This window comes from Rhinolophus sinicus, chromosome 2, assembly GCF_057876585.1.
Source record: "Rhinolophus sinicus isolate RSI-liver-muscle chromosome 2, RSI-T2T, whole genome shotgun sequence".
Taxonomy (NCBI): Eukaryota; Metazoa; Chordata; class Mammalia; order Chiroptera; family Rhinolophidae; genus Rhinolophus; species Rhinolophus sinicus.
In genome coordinates, this window is record NC_142502.1 from 7,997,117 (window position 1) to 8,021,521 (window position 24,405).

General features: G+C 48.0%; 1 protein-coding gene across 3 annotated transcripts in view; it reads right to left on the bottom strand.

The window, feature by feature from the left end:
- Window positions 1-12,371: 12,371 nt before the first annotated feature.
- The window catches only part of TULP4 (TUB like protein 4), a 202,835-nt gene continuing 190,801 nt past the window's right edge, over window positions 12,372-24,405 (bottom strand). For all 3 annotated transcript variants that reach the window (XM_074333760.2, XM_074333761.2, XM_074333762.2), the window contains 2 exons: window positions 18,872-21,408; window positions 12,372-17,182 (listed from right to left, as the gene is read on the bottom strand). In XM_074333760.2, the coding sequence (XP_074189861.2) occupies window positions 17,066-17,182; window positions 18,872-21,408 (2,654 nt within the window). In that variant the 3' untranslated portion in view covers window positions 12,372-17,065. The remainder of the gene's footprint in view (window positions 17,183-18,871; window positions 21,409-24,405) is intronic.

Consider the following 24,405-nt stretch of genomic DNA (forward strand, 5'->3'; position numbering starts at 1 on the left):
CTCGGCTTTTCCTTCCTTTGAACTACAGCAGCCTCTAGAGGGCAATGTAAATCTTCTGGCTCCAGCATCGTGGGCTGCGAACCTACCTTACCTCTTTCACCACAAGGAGATATGCTAGATAAGAATATCACATATACACACATGCACACACATATATAACGACTATGTAAATGTTATGCACAGCTGAGCCATATAGTATACTACAATTATTTTTCCTTTTCTGTATATTTAATGTCCATTATGTTTATGCCATAATAAACATGTTTTAACAAAGGAATGTGTCCAAATTAGATGTCTCTTACCACATGTTCTATAGCCACTAAAAAAAGGGGGAAGGGGTAACTTGTTTCTATCTCTATAACAACTTAGGTTAATTTTAACTTGTTTCTCCTTTTGTTTGAAACTAAGAACAGTATGAAAAATGCCAAACCAAGAATAATTTATTTAAATAGGTGAAATAAATAAGACTCTGAGAGCAATCTTAAACATTACTGGTATGCCCAAGTTTTTCTGAGTTAACCCAAAAAAGGAAGTACATGGTCTGACAATTAAGTTTGCGAACTTGTTGCAACAATGTTGCTAACCTTTTTTGATATCAGAGGGATTATTCATTATGAATTTGTACCGACTGGACAAACAGTTAACCAAGCTTACTATTTGGAAGTGCTGAAAAGGCTGCATGAAAAAGTTAGACAACCTGAACTTTTCACCAACAATTCATGGCTCTTGCATCACAACAATGCACCAGCTCACACGGCACTGTCTGTGAGGAGTTTTTAGCCAGTAAACAAATAACTATTGGAACACCCTCCCTACTCACCTGATCTGGCCCCCGGTGATTTCTTTATTTACCAGAGGATAAAGGAAATATTGAAAGGAAGACATTTCGATGACATTCAGGACATCAAGGGTAATATGACGACAGCTCTGATGGCCATTCCAGAAAAAGAGTTCCAAAATTGCTTTGAAGGATGAACTAGGTGCTTGCATCCATGCATAGCTTCCCAAGGGGAGTACTTCGAAGGTGAAAGGTGGTGACATTCAGCAATGAGGTGTGTAGCACTTTTTCTAGGATGCGTTCATGAACTTAATTGTTCGACCTTGTACTTAAATGGCTAAATATTGCTGGTATGATATTTGTCAGTTCAAATATCAATTTCCTAGAAGGAGAAAGGGAAATAAAATGAAAATGTGTCAGGCATTTCTTAAGTGAGATGGCCTGTTATTTCCCTTTTTGATTTGGTCTTTGTCAAATTCACCAATTTTTTCCAAGAACTAATTTTGACACCATGGACCTTCTTGAATGTATTTTTTGGTTTTATGTTCATTAAATTCTGTTATTATCTTTATGTTTCCTTCTTTTAAAAAAAAAGTTTTTCTGTCATTTTCCCAATGTCTGAAGATGTGTACTTTGCTCACTAATTTCCAGTTTTTATTCCTATGTAAAATTAAGCATTTAAGCTATAAATTTATCTCCAAGTACCTGCTTTCATGGCGTTTCACAAGTTTTGATTCATTACCATACGGTTCTTCGACCTGTGGGCTATTTAGAATGCATTTCAAAATTTCAAGTGTTTAGTTTTGTCTTTTTATTATTGATTTATACCTTACATGCATTGTTACAAGAACGTTGTCTAAATGATAGATTCTTTGAACTTTGTTGATACTTGCTTTATGGCGTAGAATATGATCAATTTTTATAAATGTTCCACGTGTGTTTCAAAAGATTTTGTATTCTCTCTCTAGTTGTTGGGTGCCAAGTCTTATTTATGTCAATGAAATTAAGTTTTTGACTGTTAGATCTATCTATAATTGAAAGAAATATTGTAAGCTCCCACAACAGTGGTGGATTTTTCAGCCGATTCCTATAGTTACATCAATTTTTTTAAAAAAAATTACTGGGAAATATTGGGAGACAGTGCGTTTCTCCAGGGTCCATCAGCTCCAAGTCATTGTCCTTCAATCTAGTTGTGGAGGGCGCAGCTCAGCTCCAAGCTCAGTTGCCATTTTCATTCTTTAGTTGCAGGGGGTGCAGCCCACGATCCCATGTGGGAATCGAACTGGCAACCTTGTTGTTGAGAGCTTGCGCTATAACCAACTGAGCCATCCGGCAGCCTCTAGTTTCATCAATTTTTGCTATGTATATTTTGAGGCTATTTAGAAACATTCATTATGGAAAATTTCCCACATACTCAGAAATAGTGTCTAGTATAATGAATCCTTTCACTCACTCCCCATCCATGTATCCATCACCCCTCACCCAGCTTCAGTTACCAACATTTTGCCATTCTTGTTTCATCTAGTCCCTCTACCATTTTTGTTGTTGGGATATTTTTAAGCAAATCCCAGGTAATATTTCACTCCAATACTTTAGTATGTTTCTTAATACATAAGGACTTAAAACATATAAACAAAACATATTGAGGCCACTGTGGTAGGTTCCTACAAGTGAAGAATTGCTTGATGTCAGATTCTCCTTTGGGAAATTTACCCCCTCTCCAGTTTAATCTTTACTGGCAGAAAAGAGTCAAGGTGTGTGAAGCAGCTGCTATGATCTCCTGTATCCACTAGGTGCTCAGTAGGTGTTTGTGATAACTACTTGCCCCACTGGAATCTTTAGGAATCCTTGGGAAGTCAAGCTTGCTCAACAGCTAGAAACCCTGCAGGTACAATACTTTGGCAAGACCCCAAAGTCTTGAGATTATCCTTGTTCTTTTCCTGCTATGCTGAGCACTTGGCAGACGCTAAGCAGGGCCCTTGGCAGTTTTGGGGAAAGCGAGTAATAGGGTGAAAGTGTCAATGCCAAAGACTAGCTTTAGTCAAATCCAGACCACACATTATAATTCACGCTGGAATTCGGCTGAATGAGACATTGCTCATGATGAGTGGTCTCAGGTGGGTCTTAGATAAACCCTATTAGAGATTTTGTACACACCGAGACCTACCACGTCCCAGGCACTGGGGACTCTCGGAAAGTCCACAGTGTCAACAGGACATGACTGCTACATGTTCATCCTAATGTGTGTGTGAGAACAATGGGGACATGTGCTCTGAAGGGAGGTAACAAAAACTTGACCCAGACTGGGGCCAGGGAACGCTTTGCTGAGGACGTGGTCTTGAAGGAGCTCTGAGGGCTGAGTTGAGTGAAGCAGGGCGGGCAGCGAGATGAGTTTGTGCAAGAGCCCGTGTGGTGAGAAGCTTGCGGAGAGGGACTGGCTTCTGGAGCACAGAGCCGTGGGCCGAGTGTTGACAGTGGAGGCCTTGGGAGCAGGCAAGGGCAGGGAAGGGCTTTGGTCTTTATCCTAATGATCGCGAGGGTGAGGATGGGGAGCACAGCTCTGAGCACCTCACAGAAGCCAACTCCCGCAATCCTCCATCTCCCCTATTCGATGGGCACCATTACCCTCCTTCTGCAGGTAGGGAAGCGGATACGGAGATGAGACAGTCTTGCTCCAAGTCACCCAGCCCGTGAGCGCCCCACTCATGCCTCTCACCGCCATGCCTGCCAGTAAAGGGTTTTAAGCCATGGAATGATGGAAAAACAGGGTTGTACATTAAAAAAAAAAAAAAAAAAAAAATCAGTCAGGCTGCTGAGTGGGAAGTGGAAGAGGGAGCAGGAGGACCAGGTAGGAGGCTCCTGGAGTCTAGATGAGAGATGAGGGGCCAAGGCAGTAGAGGCGAGAGTGGTGGGGGGCTCGAGAGCTCTGGGGGAAGGGGACTTGACGGGACTGGGTGGGGAATTGCTATGGAAAAAGGACCGGAGCCGTCAAGGTGGCTCCTCATCGTCTGGCACAACTGCGAGCCCTTCCACTGGGCTCCGGCACACTCGGCATTCAGTGGAGAGGACGAGTTGACCTGGGAAAGATGCAGCAGAGTCTAGTAGACAGAGAACTAGCTGGGGCCGCACGCTCCGTGAGGTGGGGCTGTCTCTGTGATGCACCACGTGTTTCCCTGTCTCAGCGGCATCTTGTGATGGGCATTAGAAGGTGCTCCATACAGATTTATGCCAAACTAATGGCAGAACAACAGTCTGTATCCTGAACCCACGAGCGGAATGACGTTGGGGGAAGCACTTAGCGTGCCTAGGTGAAGCAACCCCTACCCTGCCGTGCAGCCTGAGCCGGGGCTGGTTCAGCATTCTGCAAAACAACCCACACAGCCAGCGGTGTGCTGAAGTCAGCTCGCACTTGCTCGTGACAGCCAATGGTTACATTTTCAGGGATATTGAGAGCTGATTGTTAAACACAGTCATTATTAAACATTAAACTGCTACTTACTGTGCCTCTATCTCCAACTCCTCATTCAGTCAGTGACATTATGTCGGTTGCTTGAAATCGGCGCTGGTGGGAATATTCACACCATGGAAATGAGCAAAAGCCACAAATCCAGGGTTGACTTTGACTTAGCTTTGTTTCTTCTCTCAAGTCTAGGCTCCAGGCTTAAGACAGTGATGGAGGCGATGTTAATAATGAGGCTTAAATTACCAAGTGTGTCGCGGCCGTAGCTGTGACAGCATGAAGAGCACCAAAAATGGAGGAATTTTTTCCCCAGTATTTGAAAACTATTATCCAATTCAGCAAAGAAATCACCATGTCATTAATGCACACGTAAAGTTCTGACGTTGCACTGAACATACATCTTTGTTGTTTCACTTTTGTCTTGCTCATAAATGTAAATGAAGATGTCAACCAACATTCATGTTGGAACTACACCCATTGTCACTTGGAACCACTGGTTGGCCACTGACACGCGCGTTTGGCAAAAATCAACAAAAACATTCTGTGAGAATCAGTCGGCTACACAGAATTATAATGAAGAGTGTTGTATATTTTATTACTTCTCACTGTGTGCTACAAGTTTCTATGTCATTACAATTTATAATGCTTATGTGTGCAGTTACACATTCAGGGTTTTGTTCGTTCCTGGAGAGCTGGCTGTTAGATGTTTCCCAGCATGCCGCTGCATTCAACCCTTAGCTGGAAGTACTGTTCTCACACAGAGGGTGGCATGAAGGGGCCAGTGCCCAGATGACAGAGGACTGCGCAGCGGAGATGGAGACAGTTTACGGGCAGTGAGGGCATGGACAGGCTGAGTGACGCACACAGGAGGACAGAGGAGCCAAGTTCTGATGACGCTGCCATTCACACTGTATTCTCAGCAACCCTTCTACTGAAAGGCTTGCGGGTACAGTGACCGATGGGAAGGGAACGAGATGCTCCATGAATTTCTGACATGTTGGCTTTAACACTCACGCGCTGCTAAGCGCCCTCAGCCGCTATGCCACCACCACCCTCCCCCCGTGGGATTCGGCATCCATTTTCCTCCCCAGGATTGTATTACTATTGAGAGTTGGGAGAATTATTTAAACACTTTGAAAGCAAAGACACCTGCAAACAAACAGCACAGCCCTGTCAGGGGAGCTGGATTTCCCTGAACTAATCTGTCAGTGAAGAGAACCACTGTTCAGCTCTGCCGCAGAAAATTCCAAGTGTCCAGGAACTCACCATGAGCCCCCAGGGACTGTTTTATGTTCCTTGGGGGCGAATGAAGGCAATAAAATAAAAATGAGCTTTGTGGTAAAATGCTACAGTAACTGGAATGTGAGCTGCAGAGTATTTCCTAATTATCTTCTTCACATTACTTTGAGGGGCTCCTCAAGTGTTTCTTCCCCTTACGGATGTTTCTGAATGTGCACAGGGTACATCCCCTCTGCCCGTCCCACTGCTGCAAGGTCAAAGCAGGAACTGTGGCAAGATGCACGTGGCCCGGACAGCATTTGTTTCTTCTTATGTATTTAAAAGTATACTTGTGCAATTGTAAGATATTCTTCCTAATGTCAATTAACTTATTGTTCATTGGGGGTAGGTTGGTTTCATTCTTAAAATTCAGAGAAATTGGAAATTTGCTTATTTACACTGAGACACTGAATATGTAAATGAACATGGCCAGACCATATATATAAACACTGACGTACAGTCGACTGTAACCAGCCCAGGAAGCCAGCCTAAGTCAGACGGGGAGGAAGTCAGACTGCTCTCTTCAGCCACATTCCAGGGAGCCAAACAATACCCGCTGGAACAATTAGCTCCAAATGGCCAGGACTTGATTAATACTGACAGCATCCCTAATTTCTGTCCCTGATTCCGACTCAGGACCATTCAGAGAAAGTAATACATGCACCCCTAACCTATCACATGACACCCCACCTCCAGTCAGCTACCTCCAGCTTCCCCAAGCCAACGACCTCCACCCATCAGGTCACCCCTGGAGCCGCCCCTTTCTTCACTGAGGAGCTCTCTCCTCCTCTGCCCGCCTTTGCGTCTCTGCCAAATGCAAACGATGGAGGCTGACTTCCTTGCTACAGGAAACTCTGAATACACAGCCTTCGCTTGTCCTTGTTTGCTGTTTGTTTACTTCCATAAAAATAAAACAAAAAAAGAACCTCCTGATCATGTCGAGGCAACCCTGACCCCTGGGGTGTCTCCCTGGAACCCATGGGCACAACTTAGCATCTTCCTAGTGGTGCCTTTCGGGGGGGCCTTCAGCACCAGGTCTCTTCCAGGGAGGTCCTCACCAGGGGGACCTCCCAGAAAAAGTGAGACCCAGTACCCCTTCCATTTGGGTGTCCCCAGGCAGACACCAGCTGCTCCGCTTCAGTCCCCCCAGGTGGCTGCCAGCTTTTAAGGGCTCCCAGGGGACATTATTTGCTATCCAACTTTTAGGTCAGACGAAGAGTCTCAACGCGTGGCTCTTTATTTTTGGCAACTGAAATGACAAGAAGTGTTTTGGGAGAGTTCAGAAGAGACACCGACCTTTGTAAACCACCTGCCCAGCCAGCTGGAGTGCTATTGGTGACCACATTTCTGGATACTCCCAAGCCCTGGAGAGAGCAAGACCTCAGCATGGCGCCCAGCGGAATTCCCTGCCTTCCACCCAGACGAACACTTGGTTGATCCTCAGTCGCTCTCTTCTCTAAATTGAGTGGAAGAGGACATCTAGGGCCCCCAATTCAATGGGAGGCAGAAGTCTCTAAGTATTAATTAGGAACAGAAGATGAGCTAGGTCAGAATTAGTTTGGTGCCCTCAATCTCAGCTGTTTTAGGCAAGACTGTATTTGCATTACTTAGCGTTGCAAATTGAACAAGCGAGATACTAGCATCGTGGTTGGTTGCAATAGGCAAGAGCCCATTTCTGTTTCCATCAGCTCAGCTTGGTGAGAAAGTACAATGTACAAACAAAACAACTTCACACCTTTGCCGCTCAGCAGACATACCTCAGACTCCAGCAAGGGTCTCTTGCCCACTGGAGAAGCAAAGGAGGCTTTTTTCATTCTAGCAGAAGAGGAAAATGACCTGCTTTATTTCAATTATTTCTTCCGCTTGCACACACAGTAGCATTTCTTCATCATGCACACACAGTAGCATATTGAAGTTTCTGGAAAATCCTACAGCAACGGAAGCTTGTTTTACTTCAGTGTGCTGTGGAATATGCCTTGGGAAATACTGAGTGCAATCTCCTCATTTTTCAGTTGAGCAAAATGAAGCCGAGTGGAGTGGCCTAGCAAGGTTCTACAGTTGGGGTGACAGGTCCAGGATAAGCTTCCCAAGCTCCTGGCTTCAGAGCACTGCTCTTCTAATAGCCCGTGTTGTCTCTCCATGAGCCCCTGGCTAGTGACTTATCCCATCAGGTGTTCCCATTGATCTAGAATCCGTTTCACATGGTTAATGTGTATTGTGACTCCTCAAAGGAGAGCACCTGTGACCCAGCCTTTCCCAAGAGCTTCCCATTCAAGTCTGGTCTGTTATAATTCTGTCCTCCAACGGCACACGCAGGCAGATGAAGTGTTATGTTTGCTACGGAGATACACTTTACAAGTTTTTAATAAAATCTAAACTGTTGCCAAGAAACATGCCTGGATATGAATGCCCAAATCCTGCTGACCTCCCCGTCCCTTACCTGGAACCTTGCGATTCCAAAGATGCACAGCACGAGCGCCTCCCAGTGGACACGATCTGGCACCTGCCCGGACCAGGTCTGAGCAGGGACTGACACTCAGGGGTCCTGCCCCTGCGAGCACAGTCCTGCTCTGTGAGAAGAGGGAAATGAACCTGGCACACTTCACAGCACCGGGCGGGCGGCCTAAAGGAGACTGCGGGGAGCTCTAGCTGGGGCCCCCCTCTCTACCACCTCGTGCAGCTCTGCCCTGCCCATGTGGGAGGTCTGAAGGTCAACTCTTTCCTTCCCTCAGGAGGGTGGCGGATGGTGGGTGTGGAAAATTCTGGGGATGCTGTCCTTTCTAGTTCTTCTTAGTCCAGAGCCCTTTACGGCCCCTGTCGGTGACCCCTCTCCCCCTGGTCCAGGCAGGTCTGCTGCTGGCAGTGCAGGCTCTCGGATGAAACGTCAACTGTCGCGGTGAGTGGCCTCTCTTCTCTGAGTTTCGACTGAGTTTCTTTTCACTTCCGAGATGTCCAGGTCGTCTGACTTTGGAGCATCATATCCCTCAGGGGAAGCTGTCTGCCTGCGAGGAGGAAGGAGGCGGAGAGCACGTGTCCAGGCCGGCTGCGCGGCCTGACCCTGGGCGCTGGCTGGGGACTCATTTCCCTGGACGGGCATTTTTACAGCGAGGTGCTGGCTTCCACTCCCTGGGGACCGGTGCTCATTTTTCATTTATGAAGCTTCACAGGAGCCCCTTTGTTTTGGAGCTGTGGTTTGGTGGCTCTGAGACGTGCTCCTGGCTCTTTCAACACTGCCTGGCTTTGAACAAAGCCACTCAGGACCTTCTACCTCAAATTTCCCCACCTCTAATGTGGGGCCAAACCTTCCCACAAAGGGTTTGTGAAGAGGGACTTAGTACGTCAGGAGAGTATACTTTCCACCGGGGTTGTCGAACTTGCCGTTGCTATGGGGTTGGGTTGTTGGGGTCAGTTTTACCTTTGCTTTTGTGTTTTTTGGGTACTACACATAAGCCATACATTCCTGTGCCGCACCATTTAGACTTTAGCTAATAAATTATTTCTAGCTGTGTCTCTATAGAGTACTGAGGGAAAAAGGGGACCAGGCTCCCTATAAAAGTCTCTTGGCTGGTTTTCAAGTCCAAGGTCACCAGTCCTTCATTCCACATGGATAAATCACATTTTTCAGGCACCATCTTGAGAGACCGCCATAACGACATTAAGAAAGGAGAGGCTGGCTTAGTGGACCTGAGCCCTGTTCTGCTGTCGCAGCCCGTGGAGGGCAGGGCTGCAGCAGTGACATCCGGGAACGAGAAGATTCACCTCCAGTGCTCGGGTGCCTGCGAACAGGATCTACACCGGGAACCCAGCGGGTCTTTGGAACGTGACCTTCTCACGTGGCTGGTGTGGTCTCGGGGTGCCACTCTTTGTGGGAGCTGTTTGTGGAGAAACTTGGTGGATCCCCTTAAAAGTCTGTCACACCCACTCTCTCTAGGCCCCCCAGGAGTTCAGCACCTGCCGAGAGGTGTGGGTGCCGGAAAAGAGAATGTTTATGAGCTCATCCCATGGGAGGGACTCCCTGGAAGGAAGTGGGAGACCTACTGGGGTGCGGCCGATGGCAGCAGAAGGCTGGCCTACGATGGGGCAGAGATGCAGGGATTTCAGTCCATCCAACGCTCGGCAGCTTTTAGAGCGTGTTCCTTTCCCAACTCTCCTGGGATCCAGGCCGTCAAATGAACCACTTGGTGCCTCAGCTGGGGGGGGGGGTCATTCTAACAGAATGAATGGGGACAGTCTCTTCCTGGCAGAGGAATCTTTTCTCCGAGGATTTAAAACAATTCAGTACCGGTGAGAAATCGTAATCCTAGGATTTAAAAGCCTCCTGCAGTCAGTCCAGGGACTTGAGGAAGCGACGAGCAGGACTTGAGGACCCTGTGGGGCTCAAGCGCAGGAAGAAATGAATGATTATATTGGAGGACACTCCTTCTGGCAGCAGAGCCTTACATGTTTGTGTCTCAAGTACTGTGGTGTCTGGGCTGCTCGCCTTTACCAGGGAACGTGTAGCCGTGGAGAAGCCCAGGTTTCCGTGATACCAGCTGGGTAAGAAGAGGGATTCAAGGATCAAGGGTTTTCTCCTTCTGGTGGCAAGGATTGCACCCACTACCAGGTGAAAGGGCAAGGTAGTGATAGGTGGTTCAGATAAGATCCTCCTGGGGGAGCGGGCGGGCAGGAAACACCGAAAATTCATGGGAAAGGAGAAACCACAAGCCATTTAAATGAGCAGGAGGCCAAACCAAAAGGAGACATGGTGACTCTTGGTTCCCTGCATGCAATGGGGAACGGGGTCAGGACTGCCTCCTCCCCCCTCACATTTTGGAGAACAGTGGAAACGGTAAGCACAAGGTTGTCCCCAATCCTAATGGGTGAAGATGGTGGGAAATGGCTGGCATGATTGAGAAGGCAACTTGAGTAGTAGTCTAAGAAACTGCCAGGCAGCTAGCCTTTATCATCCAAGTGCCTCTCCCCCACCCCCCGCCGCCCCTTATTCTTGGGGCGTTATCTACAGTTGTGCATGCAGGGAAAACGGGCTCAAACGTGCCCGGAATAGAGAGAGTGAGGGCAGGAACCCCAGAAAAAGGAAAGCAGACGAGATGAAGTAGAACTATTTTTCATACCTGACACCCAGTTTCCTGCTTCTTCGCTATTATTTGAAGTTATCAATCGAACGTGACTTGAAGCGCATTTAGGAAACGAGCCCGCTGTTCACATGGATGGCTTCCTGCTCTTCAGTGCATCGAGCAACTCTTTCTAAGAAGCACAGCAATAAATCTGCACAGGCCTGCTTCTTTCTGACCCGGGGAGTAATACAGCCTGGGAGCCGCATGTTCACTCTCAGGACAACTCAAGCGTGAGCAGTCTCAGCTGCAGGGAGATGAGCTCACCTGCTGCCAGGCGAGGGCAGCCCACCTCTAACGCTGCCTTTCTCAGGAGACGACTAAGTGTAAGTAGCTCACAGCTCATTACAGGCAAATCATTATGAAACACCAGAGAGAGAAGCTGGGAATAAACTAGGTCTATTCATTAACGTGAACCCAAAATCTTGGATTCTATTTCAGATCAGTTTTGTCTATGGAATCAGAAATCACTTCAACCTCTCAATGCTTCAGTTTTCTTCTGAAAGGAAAAGAAGGCAGAAGGTATCCACTTCCTAATGGAGTTGGAGGTTTAGCTGGCAACTCTTGGGACATCATAATGCAGTCTCCATGAGGCAGTCCTTTCTCTTCCACAACGACTTTCTCAGAGTTAAATTGATGCCCTATTCTCTTAACACTCCCAGGAAAAGAATACTAGAATAAAAATAGCATGCATCCTTTTCAAAATAAATTTGTAGAATGCAAGGGATTTGCTAAGTTTTCTTACCAGGGCCTTAAAAATAAATTTCTTCTGGAGACACCAACTCACACTGAATGGCCCCAAAGGTGGCCATGGGGCTGGAGGTGGGGGTGGGGGTGGGGGGTGGCAATTCCAGACATGGGTCTGTAGCACAGACCCAGCCTGGCTGTTAGGGTTTTGGTCCCTTGTTGTTTTTTCTTGGAGGCGGGAAAGACCAGGAGTCCTTGCTACCTGGTTGACGTGATAAAGATACAGTGCATATTAACTTGAAGTTCACAAACTTTCATAATAAAATGAGGTATGTTTTGATTCTCATACAAAATTCAGTTCAGTTAGCCTACTATTTAAAGCACAGATATATAGTCCTACGATTATTTTGAAACTTAACACGATTCGAATTTGTTAGAGTTGACAGTGGGTTTTGGTTCTGTCTCCAAAAGTCTGAGTGATCATGTCTATTTTTATCTGTGAAAAAAAACTCAAAGGGGTAGTTCTGTAAATGTCCATGGGAACTACAGTGTTTACAGAAGAGCCTCCCATGACCCCCCAAGTCCCTGTCCCCCTGCTATGGGCACAGTGACAGGCGCACTGAGACTCACCAGTAATAACAACAATTAACAGTTATATTAGCACTTAGAGTGGAATTGCTCAAAACCTGGTGTTAGTGTTTCCGACAAAGTAACAGAAGTGTCAATGCAGTTAACACCTGATCTTGTAGGTGCCGTGACCCGTGCATCCTGACTTGGGTCCTCTTTCAAAAAAAGAAAAGAAGATTGTAATAGTAGATTTCAGGCATTGTGGGAGGGAAGGACCAAGGGGAGGGGAAGAGAAAACAAACACAAACTCAAACCAGCTCATCGAGAAGACAGCCCCACCTCTGCCTCGGACCTCTCAGGAGGAGCAATGACAGTAAGGACCCCGGGGTGTCAAGTACCCGTGGGCAGTAACCCAGGGATCAGAGAAGCACTTGGAGAGGGGGTCATGCCCACGGTGAGAGGTGATTTCTTAAAGGACACAAGACACGTCTGACTTCCGCACATAACCAATTGATTTTCTTTTTTTTTTGATCTGCAAAATTTTATTAAGCAATAACTGGACAACTCTTACAACTTCAAATCATCAAGGAAAAAAAAAGATTAATCCACCTCAATAATAAAGACTGAAAGTAATTTGGACAAACCACACCATTTTGAATGCAAACCGTGAATGCCTTCTAGAACATCTCCCTCACAATCTAATACACAAAATACATTAAGAAGAGAGGCAAAACAGGGTGAGCTCATTAGAATGCAATCGGGAATCTCAACAGCTCTCGCTTGGAAAGTGAAACAAAGCAGGATGCTGAATTGAAAACAAACCAACCAACCCACGTCAGAGAACTGCAGCACACAGGGCAATGCATCACTCCCAACGTCTGGGCAGGAACATGCTGGCGGTCTGGTTTGGTCTGGGACCTGTGCACTTACAGTTTAAAAGGAAAAAAGGAGAAAGAAAATGCCAGTAGTAATAAACTCAGAAATTATGTCCAAATTTACAGTACCAAAATAATGCATTTATAAACAAATGCAAAAACAATAACCCTTTGGTAAATAATACAGTCAGTGCCTTTTTCAGTCAAACGCATAACCCATGCTTTTCTACAATATGAAAAAAAATTTATCTACAATAAACGAGATCTTAGAATCCTACCCTTCCCCTTTAAAAGAACTTGTAAACAGAAAATATAGGTACAAGTAAAGTTACAAGAAAATTGCACAAAGCCAAAGAAATGAAAACAAAATCAGCCACAACCCTTCAGAGTTTTATCAGCCGGAGACAAGGAAATACATAAATGGTGAAGAGCTCCGAGTTATGTGCTGTTACAAAATCCCAGGAACTCAAACAACATTTTTGACACACTTTTGTCTCAACTAACTTTGTTCACAATCATTGACTTGGCCAAGTGACAGATGGGCCACACAGCGACACATGGGCTCCTTTCCCAGAATCCTTCTGAACGTGAAGCCAGCATGGCAGTGCGGAGCACGCTCGGTCCTCGAGGGCCCGGGCATACACTCCTTTGTTCTTTTCAACCCACTCTCTGGTCTTTGGGGCAAGCGATGACTTATCCTAGGGCTGTTCTCAAGGGCAGCCCCTGAGCAGGGAGTACCCGGGGGCGGCTCCTGGTCTTACCTGGAATTGGTGTTGTGTAATTTTATGAGAACAAGCACAATTCCAGATGCATTTGTTTCTGGAGGTGAATCTTCTAGAGATAGTATTTGAAATGCCCTGATTTACATTCAGTAGGTATCTCATTAACACAGGAAAAGAAACATTTCTCTACAAAAAGGCAATGTTGTAAAACATACCTTCCAAGTTTGTGAAGTGGAATGATGAAACTGTCACATTTTGAGCCCTCAGGCTCTTAGATCTGGACGGGAGTTTAGAAGATTGTCCAGGTCATTCCTTTCATGTTACAGAGGAACAGATGGAGGCCCAACTCTGTGGCAGAGCAGGTTGGCTCCTGGATCTCCTGACTTTCTGCTAAGATTACAGGAGGAACGGACATGGGTTTGCAAGTCCCCGTGGGACACCTGGCAGGGGAGCAATGAATGGCCGCGCATGAAAACTACTAACTAACCCGAAGACCTTGCCTTCCACTGCCAGGGGAGTTTTGACATTTTCTGCTTCCTTGGTGCCAGTTTTGTCAGGATATACATTCAATGGGTATACGGTACACAAATCTGTGTCTTTGGTTTGATGAGGTTAAAGTTAAAACAAACGTAAAATTGGTTTTTATGTTTGTTAATATACTGTTTCCCTCAAAAAGGTATGGATTCTTTATGCAGTTGACTACTTACTGGGCTAATGTTTTAAATTTAGAGATTCACTAAAGTACCTTAATATTCATAAATTGCTATTCATAAACTGAAGTATGTATAATTCTGCTGGTTGAAGTACTGAATTTAGTAGTATTTAACAAATCGAGCTAACCGAATGAAAATAACTTTTACAACAAGTAAAAGCACCCCCATTAACTTAAGAGACCCTGCGGCACAACTGTGCAGACATCCGTGTAAGCGGGTTAGGACCAGAAACAGCTGCTCACTCCGAGGCTCACTCACATGTGTGCAAAACACCCATCACCGACAGTCACCTTTGTCTCCACGTGGGGAAAATCCCTTTTGGGGAATGAGCTCAGAATTCAGGAAGTTTAGTTAATTATTTGCTACAAATACTCACTTTCTCTTCACACATGTATTTGTAGTTTTTATTACCAGGATTTCCCCCATGTTTACTCTTATTAAGAAAAGTTTGAAAATGTACCCTTTCATGGTATTTATATCTCAAAAACCAATCAGAACTTTAAAAACTGAAACTTACTATTCATAATTCCTGCCTTTGCTACTCTCATTTTAAGTTTCCTCTTACTTCATATCACCTTCTATTTTTAATTAAAAATAAAATTTTCAAAAGAAGGGGAAATGTTTTAGGATATATTATCTCAAAGAGATCTTCTCCTGTGTATATAATCAACACCAGAAAATGCAAAACAATTTACTTTTAAAGGATTAATAGAAATGTTTTCCCCGATTAGAAAAAGTTACAAACTGTCCAGCAAAAAACCCTTCTATCAGATCCTCTTTATTTCTTGCAGCAAAACATACTGCTGCGAAGTAAGTCGTTACAAACGTACTATTTTTCTAAATAAATAAAATGGGCACAACTCACCAGTACACAGCAACAAAGTAACTCCTAAGGACACTATTAAAGCAACATAAATTATTATCTCTTGGACAATAAAACAGGGAATTGCATTTAAATTATTTTAGAAATAGGCTATAACCATATTGCACAACTAATAATAAGCACTGAAACATCGTATCAAACTACAGAAACTCACATAAAAGAATTATATAATTCTGAATACATTACTAAATTCTTTCTGGAAGAATTTACCCATCGAAGAATCAGGTCCAATATTTTAAAATATAAGATGGGAAATTCTGGTATTAGCTGGGAGATGGCCTTTACCATATTAAAAAACCTCATCTGTGTTTCTCTGGGGGCTAGAGAGAACGGTGGTGGATGGATGTCATTCTGCTCTGGGAAAGGAATGAGCCGCTTTCTTTTGCAATTTTTAAACCTAAACAGGGAACTAAAAAAAAAAAAAAAAATTTTTTTTTTTTTTTTTTTTTTGAAAATACTTCTCTGTAGTATCTTCCACTTCTGTTTTCAAACAAAATCCAAATGGAGGACCCCGAGCCAGCAGACAGTTCCTGTGCTCGTGCCCTAAACAACATCACAGACATGAGCGGCTGAAAACCAGGAACTGGGTCTTGTCATCAGGGTGTCCCCCGAGAAGGGGATGGGGGGAGAAAAGATCATCTCAGTGGATTTTCTGCAATTAACAAAGAACAATAAACCAACTACCTTAAATACTCTAATTTTAACTATGTTCTCTCAGTGGTTTATCTCCTCTGTAAACAGTCTGTACAGTTAATAAGCAACTTTTTTCCTAGACAAGACTGTGGAACTTCTGTGAGAGAGTTGACTAAAACTCTCCCTCTTAATACCCTGGCAAATGCTTAAAAATTTTCGGTTACGTTTCTAATCAGTTGAAAAACATTTCTAGTCCATTGAATTTTAATGTAGCTCAGAAGAGGAAACGAGTGCTTTCAAATCAGTATCACCAGCATTTTTAGAAAGTGTAGAACAGTGTTGTCTAATGGGAAAGATACTGTCTACTGTCACATTTTCCAGATAAATAGGCTATTTATCAACAATAAAAGGAGAGAGGGAATAAATGTTACTTCTCAGCGAGTGGGAACCCAGTGACTCACCCAGGCGCTAGCTGAGAAAACTGCGGCCCCCACCGCAGGCTCGGGTCTTTCCACTTTTGTCTCTTACCTTCTCCTCGAGTCAATCATACTGAACCTATGGAATTGTGACAGATTATAAAACTAGTGGGGACTTCAATGTAAACATCCTCCCGAGAGGAGCGTAGCCCTTGTACTATTTCAAGTCCCTCTACGTAAATCACCCACGCGCACGTGTGCAGGAGTGCCTTCCTCGCCCGTTATCCCTCCCCCTACGTATCAGGAGCAAATCATATTCAAACCTGGTAATAGCACCCCCATAAGAGCCTGTTGTATTAGTCACACTGCGCATGTGCCAAAATACCCTTCACTCATCAAGTCACTTTTGAAGGAGTAACAGAATATGTGTGAAGTAAATGTTGTCCCCCCAAGAGAAACTGTACCTTCAGGATTTTTGGTTGTGTTTTTTACAAAAAGTTTCTTGTTTGTACACTAGTGGTGATGTTGTGGAGAATGAAAATATTGCATACTCCTTCTGTCTAAAAGAAGAGCAGCTAGAAGGCAGTGCCTCTTCCTTCTCAGGGGCCCCCTGTCTGCAGCTGACCCAGTACAACCTTACAAGCAATTACGCTTCCTAAAAAACTTTGGGTGCCTGGCACCTTTGCTTCCAAATACCACTCTCCTATATTTTTTGTTGTTGTTTAAAAGGAAGAAGAAAAGAAAGACAGTCAAGATAATAAAAGCCCCAACAAACGACAACGGTGAAGGTCAGTGTCCTCTCCTGGGCCTGACAGACTGTTCCAGTTTGCTCGTCTTCTGGTCCCCCAGGCACCGGGCCCAGGCGAGCTGCTGCAGCATCTGTGATCACACCCCTCTGAAAAGGCTCCTCGGCCTCTCTTTCTCTTCCCTACACCAGTCTCGTCACTTGAGGCGCTGTGTCACGTTGGCCAGGGCGACTGCAAAGGCCTGCACAGCGGAGAAGGGGTACTGGAAGTCCAGAATGTACGCGCTGCCGTCGATCCTCCCAAACTGCATCACCTGGGAGGCAGTGAGGCAAAGACATTACAGGAAAACCAGGTGGGACAGGGCAACCAGGTGTGCGCGGCTCCTGCTGGAAGCTGACAGCATGGTCTATGAGATAGTTTTCCAACAAAAGTGACTCTGATAGCTTCTAGATCTAACTACGAGTTTGTCAGAAATAAAGGGACAGAGGAACATGTGAAGCAACGCAGTGGGGACACAATGAGCTCAACTCAGAGTGTGGGAAGCTCCACAGGTCAAATGAAGTGGTTTCCTAACCAAGGAAACAGACAGGAGAAAGAAAAAGTAAAAGAAGAATCTACAGGCTGAGAAAAGGCTTAAGAGAAATATCAGTTGTAATTGTCAAACATCACTGCTCAGAGAGGGACAGAACGTAGCACATCTTCCCATCATGCTCACCTCCCTCGCCTGCTTTCCTTTGTCATCTCAGTACGTACAGTGACATTATATTACATATATTTGTTTATGGCCTTTCTTCATTTTTGTAAACTCCATAAGGACAGGGCCTGTTTACCTCATTGCTCCAATTTCTGCAGTTAGAGCAGAGGGCAAGCCCTCTGTAAAGGGCCAATGACAAATGTTTTAGGCTTTGTACGTCCCAAGGTCTTTGTCACCACCACTTAACTAAGCTGTAGGGCGAAAGCACACGGACAATACTGACGTGATGGGCATGGCTACGTGCCAATAAAACTTTACAAAAAAGAGGCAGCAGTCCAGACTGGCCCGTGGGCCAGTTTGCTGATTCCTGGCTCAGAGGAATGCCAGGCATATCGCAAGTGCGCCATAAATATTTGTTGGGTGAATTAATGAAAATGCGATGTAAGCAGGAGAGGTGAAGGGAATTCCCAGGATGATGGAGAACGGTAGTCCCAGAAAACAGCTACACAGCACGGCTAGAGCCACCGTCCCACATTGGAGCAGAAAGAACTGACAAATTACCTAATGTGTTTAACTGTACTGAGAGGAGATCAACATCCTGCCAGGGAACCAGGGAATGACTTACTAATAAACGCACACAGAAATAAGCAAACAAAAACTGAGTAATTATTATGTCTAGGGAAAAAAACCTACACAATAAAAAAGGGAATGTAATTAAACCGTACGACACGGCTCAGCTGCGACTCGTATTTACTGGCCTCATAAGGTAACCAGTGACTTTTATTACAACTAAGAAAAGGGTGGGAAGGGAAGTTCACACGTGTGTGTGCATGGGGTGGGGGTTAAGAAAATAAACCCTCACGTTCCTCAGGAAAAACTCAATGCACGATGTCAAAACTGAACAATTAATAAATACAAGTAGAAATGTGTGCTTTACAAATATGGTGGCAAACACCGGAAAGCAGCAAGCAGAGCTGGAAGCACGTGCCTCTGGAAAGCAGGCTTTGGGAGAGGCCAAGGGCGGGCAGGGCCTGCTAGCTCTCCTCACGGGTCTATAGGATCATTTGACTTTAAAAAATCAGTCCACATGTTACTTTGATGAGAAATAAAAGACAGCAATGGGCACCCTGAAAATTACAACCCGACTGGCCCCACCTGAGGATCAGTTAGCTTCCGCATTTCCCAGGAGGCCTTTGGGAAATGCTCCTCAAAGGCCAAGGCATGGAGACCCTTTAGCAGGTTCTTAACCGACAGAGACCTGCTGAGGCCGGAAGTCACGAATCTGGCCAGGCCGCGGGACATGCTTACCTGCCGCCCCTCCAGCTCGATCTGGAAGTTCTTAGCTGACTCCTGGGTCACCCGTCCCCCGAAATCCAGCTGGTAAACCTGGGTGGCCTCGTTCCAGAGAGGCTGCTTGTTGGCCATGACGTACACGAAGCCTTGGCTGCCCAGCCGCCCGTCGTCCTTCTCGCTGGCCTTGCGGCACTTGAAGTCCTCCAGCTCGCCGGCTGTCCTGAGGCTGCGCTTGCTCTTCCAGCCCTTCTTGCTGCCCTGGCTCTGGTTCATGAGCTCGTCCCCGCTGATAAACAGCTCCGCCTCGCTCTCTGAGCTGTCCTGGAACTCACTGGTCTTATTCAGCTTCTTCGATTTCAGCTGCTCTTTCTGACTCTTCACTTTCTTCTTCTCTCTCCCCAGGCGGGGGCTGGAGATGAGGGAATTAAAGTCACTCAAAGTCCGTGCCTCCTTCTTCACTTTGCCCTCAGTGATAGCCTGGACGTTTCCTTCCTCGGCTCGGCTGTCCAGGCGCTTACGGCTCTTCTTGCCGAATTTCTCTGTCCGCTGGGGAACGGGGCTTTCGGTCAGGGAGAGGACCTCCTGGAAGGCGTCGGCCGTCTCCACCATCACCTCTGTGCCCAGGTGGCTTTGGAGGTCGGTGGGCGGTGGGGACACTAGGGGCTTCTCCACCACCAAGTGTGCCTTGGGGGGGAGTGAGCCCTGGGGGTTCTGCAGGGGTGGGCACGCGCTGTAGGAATTCCAGGGGTGCAAGGCGATGGGTGGCAGCTGTAAACTCGAGCACGTGCTGCTTCCGGGATACATGGGGGGCAAGGTGCAGTAGGAGAGGCTGGGGGGGTAGGCCGGCTGCAGGACCACCGTGGGCTCCTGTTGTGCAAACTGGGTGGGGGAGAGGGTGTTTTTTGGGGAGCAGGGAGCCTGCACTCCCGGCAAGGGAGGGGCGTTATAGCTTCCTGGATATGGCACTCCCATCCCATAGCCTGTTTGGAAAGTGGCAGTAGGGCTGGCAGGAGACTTGGGGGAGACAAAGGGCACTCGGGACACGTCCAGGTGCTGGCTCTGACCTACCATCAGAGGGGACAGTTTCAGAGGATTGGGCACTGCAGTCTGTGCTGTCCTTTCCTGAGGCACCCAGATGTCCTCCCCCAGCACAGGGTCCCACTGGTAAGGGGGCGGCCGTTTCACGGCCAGGGCAGCTTCGGGCAGCGAGGGGTGCCTCAGGGGCTTCTCCCCAGGACAGTGCTGGGCCAGCGCCTCATCCTCGGTGAAGGCCGAGTTGACGTAGTCGGTGCGCTCGCGGGCGCTGTCGGGCGGGCTCAGGAGGCTGTACGAGGACTGGGAGGCCAGCGGGGAGGTGCTGGCCGCCTGCGCGCCCCCCGCGCCCGGCTCGGGCCTCCCGGCCGCGCCCCCGCCACTGCACTGGCTGCAGGTGTAGAGGGCACCCGGGGGCCGCGCAGGGAACTGCGCGGCACCCTTGGGTTTGGCAGGGTGCTGCAAGGGAGGGTGCTGCAAAGGCGGGTGCTGCGGTGGGGCCCGCGGGGGCTCGGCCAGCGCCGCCGCCTTGAGCGCCACCTCGCGGTTGTTCCTGCGCAGCGTGGCGTGGATGAGGCCGCTGTCCAGCCTCGGGGACGCGCCTCGGCCCGGGCCCAGCGGGCCCCCCACGTCAGGATAGGGAGGCGGGTCACCTGTGGGGATTGAGTAGCGCGGGACCGTCAGGCGGTTCAGGGTCGCGCTGGTGCACGGCTGGGGCACCTTCTTCTCGGTGGCGGTGAGCCTCAGGGTGGCCGAGCTGCCCGGGCCAGGGAGCGTGTAGGTGTTCTGGGAGCAGAGCATCCGCGTCCGCGGCCGGCACACCTCCTCCACGTTGCCGCTGCTGTCGAACGTGGTGATCCTCTCGTAGCCCAGCGGTGGCTGGTAATGCGCAGCCGTGGGGTACAGCGAGAAGTCGCCCTTCTTCAAGCACACATCTACCGGGGGCTGCGGGGGCAGCAGCGGGGGCGGAGGCGCTGCCGTGGTGGGGGCGGCGGGGATGGTTCCTGGGTAAGGGGGTGGAGGGTTCAGCTTCACCGCCTGGACCTCCGGGGTGGTGCCGAACACCACGGCGTCCCCCTCCGTGGTCAGTGGCGGCGCGGGCCGCAGCGCCTTGGCTGGCTTCTGCAGGTGGTCGTGCTCGCGGTCTCCGTGGTCCACCGCCGCCAGCTGGAGCGCCCCCTGAGATGGCGGCGGCAGGGCCAGCTGCGGGGGGGCCAGCTGCGGGGGGTTGGGGATAAGACGGCCCATCTCCACGCCTCCGAAGATCACCTGTCCAGGGCTGGAGTAGCGGTTGGAGATGGGGTACTGGGTGGCGCTGTCACTTGTGTGCTCAGCTGCCCCCACGGCTGTGGTCTGATTGGTCAGGACATCCAGCTGCACGTTCTGATTGGCCAGCAGCGATTGCACCAGGCCGATGCTCTGCGTGGGGGACATAGCTTGCGCGGAGCTGTGGATGGGCGCGATGGGGATGTTGACGGTACAGGGTGGGTTGTTCTCGGGGACGCCAGATGCTCCCGTCACTGGAAGGAAATGAGACAAATGGACTGCTTACAACACAGCCTCGAAACTGGAGCAGAAAAAGCAACGCCTCTCAACTCATCCAGTCATTTTGAGTACAAAACGCAACTGCTATAGACAGAGATGTATTTGTTTGGGGAAAGCTGGACTGTTCACACCAGTTACACACAACTTCTCCCATGTTTCTGAAAGGACATCCAGACAATTGGTGCGCCCTGCAGGGCAGCCGGCACTCATCCATTCGCTAAAGGCGCTGTCAGGGCTTTTCAATGAATATACTTTTGAACATTCTTAATTGGGTACCATGTGCCTGAATGGTACCAGGGCAAATACTTAATTGTTTAAAGATGCTTTTTACTCATGATATTCATAAAACAGCCCACTCTTTTACGTAAGAGGGCAATGGTACAGTATGAAACCCACTGAGGACTCATGCCTTAGTTCCCGAGAAGGTGTATCCACCGTCAATGAGGGACGTGCCATGCAGCAGCCCTGTATCTGAAATTTGTATGTAAATTAGGTTCCTGTAAATAGAACTATGTAAAATGGAGCAGAGAAACCAATGACAAGAATCCTCAGCAAAGTTGTATGCTAGGAGAAGGCTCATTTCCTAATTTGTCTGGTTTTCAGCATTTTGAAAAGCATGTAAGGACCACACTGAATAGGAACCCTGGAAACATCCTGTTTGCGCCTGGCGGGGTTTAGCCGAGCATGCCCCTGAGCGACCCCCTGCAGACATGTGCCTGTGCTCGCAGCCACCGTTCTGGGCCATGCTGTCCAACGTGCCCACTGAGCACGGGCAGGTGTGCTCACCTGGCCTCTCGGAGTGCTGTGTGGCAAATAGGGCATGAGCAGGAAATAGGGCTTAATAGGCTAATTGTAAAGGCTGCTGGTCTTTCACCAGAACTACCGATTGAGCCGCCAGTCCCCCAAAGCTGAGCCCACCCCCGGTGCCTGTAACAGACATGCTCCCCCACACCCTTCCTTGGGGTCCTCTAGTGAGATGTAACCCTCCCCTGGCTGCACGAATCTGGGTCCTATCTCAAGTTTTCTATTGCTCCTATCCAGACCCCTCTTCCAGATGCTCTCTCATCTGAATGGCATACTGGGGGCAGGCGTCTTCCCTGCTAAAGGAGAGATTCTTTGCTGTGTCACCAGTGTTATGTGTAGGTCCTGACACAAAATGTTCCCTACTCTCACTGAGAACCACGGGCAGTGACAACAGCAGCAGGGACAGCTGAGCACTGGAGAGCTACACTAGCCACACTGGGATAGCAGGGAGGGGGTAAAGGGGAACGTGTAAGAGCAACTTCTGAATCCAAGATTCAGAAACGGCGGGGAATGTGCTCTAAAGTTCAAGCGTGTGAGGCTTGACCAAACTGCAGGTATCCGCGGTTGCAAAGCCTCGCCCATTAGGACTGCTTCAGTCTAAACACCTGCCCCCCCCATGAGGACAGGTGTGCCATTAGAGAACCACAGACGGCTCTTGTCACAAAGAACAGGACAGGTCATTTTACAGGTAAAAACTGGGCTGAGAGAAGGCAAACCAGTCCCCCAAGCTTCACAGCCTGCCTTCCCTGTCCCTCCCTGTCCCACAGCGAGGACGAGAGCCCCTCTGTTCAAGAACCACAGATACAGGAGAACGTAGGATTCCTCTGGCTCAGAAACCAGACTTTCAGAACCTTGCCTGGTTGTAAGTAGAGGAGTCTCCATATTTATAAAATTGAGAATAGTTACATATAAATAATTGGCAGACTAATTAGAAATCATTCTAATCTATTTATCAAATCAGGATTCCCCCCCACTAGAAAACACTTAAGATACTGTAGATCAGGGGTGTCAAAACTGCGGCCCGCGGGCCAAATGCAGTCTGCAATCCATTGTTGATTGGCCCGCAGCAAATTCCAAAAATATATTTAGTTTACTTAAATAAACCAGGTGAAGCAATACGTACTTCACCTCGAGTGAGTGGCCCGGCTGTTTGTGTATTTTACCACATATGGCCCTTGGTAAAAAACATTGAAAAAAGTTTGGACACCTCTGGTTTAGATATTTGAACATTTGTAAACCAGGATTTTAAAAACTGTACCTGATTTTACCTTTAACTCAGACCAGGCTTCTATGCACTGAGACCTACACTACAAGGTGGGAGAGAGGTGTTTAAACGTACAGGTTTTCCACCTGGGATGGGGCAGGTTTGAGACGCCTGGCTCTGTGGGCTCAGCAGCCCGTCCGCGTGATGCCACGGTCTCAGGAGGCAATGAGAGGATGAGGGCGAGGCTAGGGTCAGCGACACCGCAGTGCAGCTCTGACTTGAGTCCTGATTAGTCCTTAACGTCTCTTAATCTGGCCACATGACTAAGGGGGTTACTGGAGGATAAAGGAGATGGTAGAAGTACTCTGCAAACAGGAGGCATCACAGCCACCTCGACCGCCCTTGCTCTGGTCGCTTCCCTCCTCTCCAAACCAGCATCCCTTCTCCTGTGACACGCCACTACACCACCAACCTTACTGAGGAAGTTACACCGTTTTCAAACCAAGGCAGCCAAGCAGCAGGCACAGACTGACATGTGTAATCCTGTTGGGGGACGTCACTGGTTGACCTGAGAGCTGGACCTGGACAACTGGGGGCTCCCCACCGCCTCCCCGTCTCTGGCATATGCATTCCACTTGCCCTCGCAGCTCCCAGAAGCTGCCTGAAGGACACAGAGCCTTGAGGTAGAAATGTGATTTTGAGACTAGCTGGATGGTGTACGTGACTGACCCCAGCTAGGGACTCTACATACACGTTTAAGATTCTGGCAGCAGGTGCGGAAATCTACTAGACTAGTCTTGCAGCCCCGTAAGTTCCTTTGCTCATTAAAACTGCCGCCTACTGATCTAGAGCGGCCTGCCTCCCTCTTTCTTTGGTCTCTCCCTGCCCTCCGAGTTAAGGGGGCTGGTTTCAGATTTCACCTGCGAAGCTCCCACGGAAGGTGTGAAGCAACCACCACTGTCCC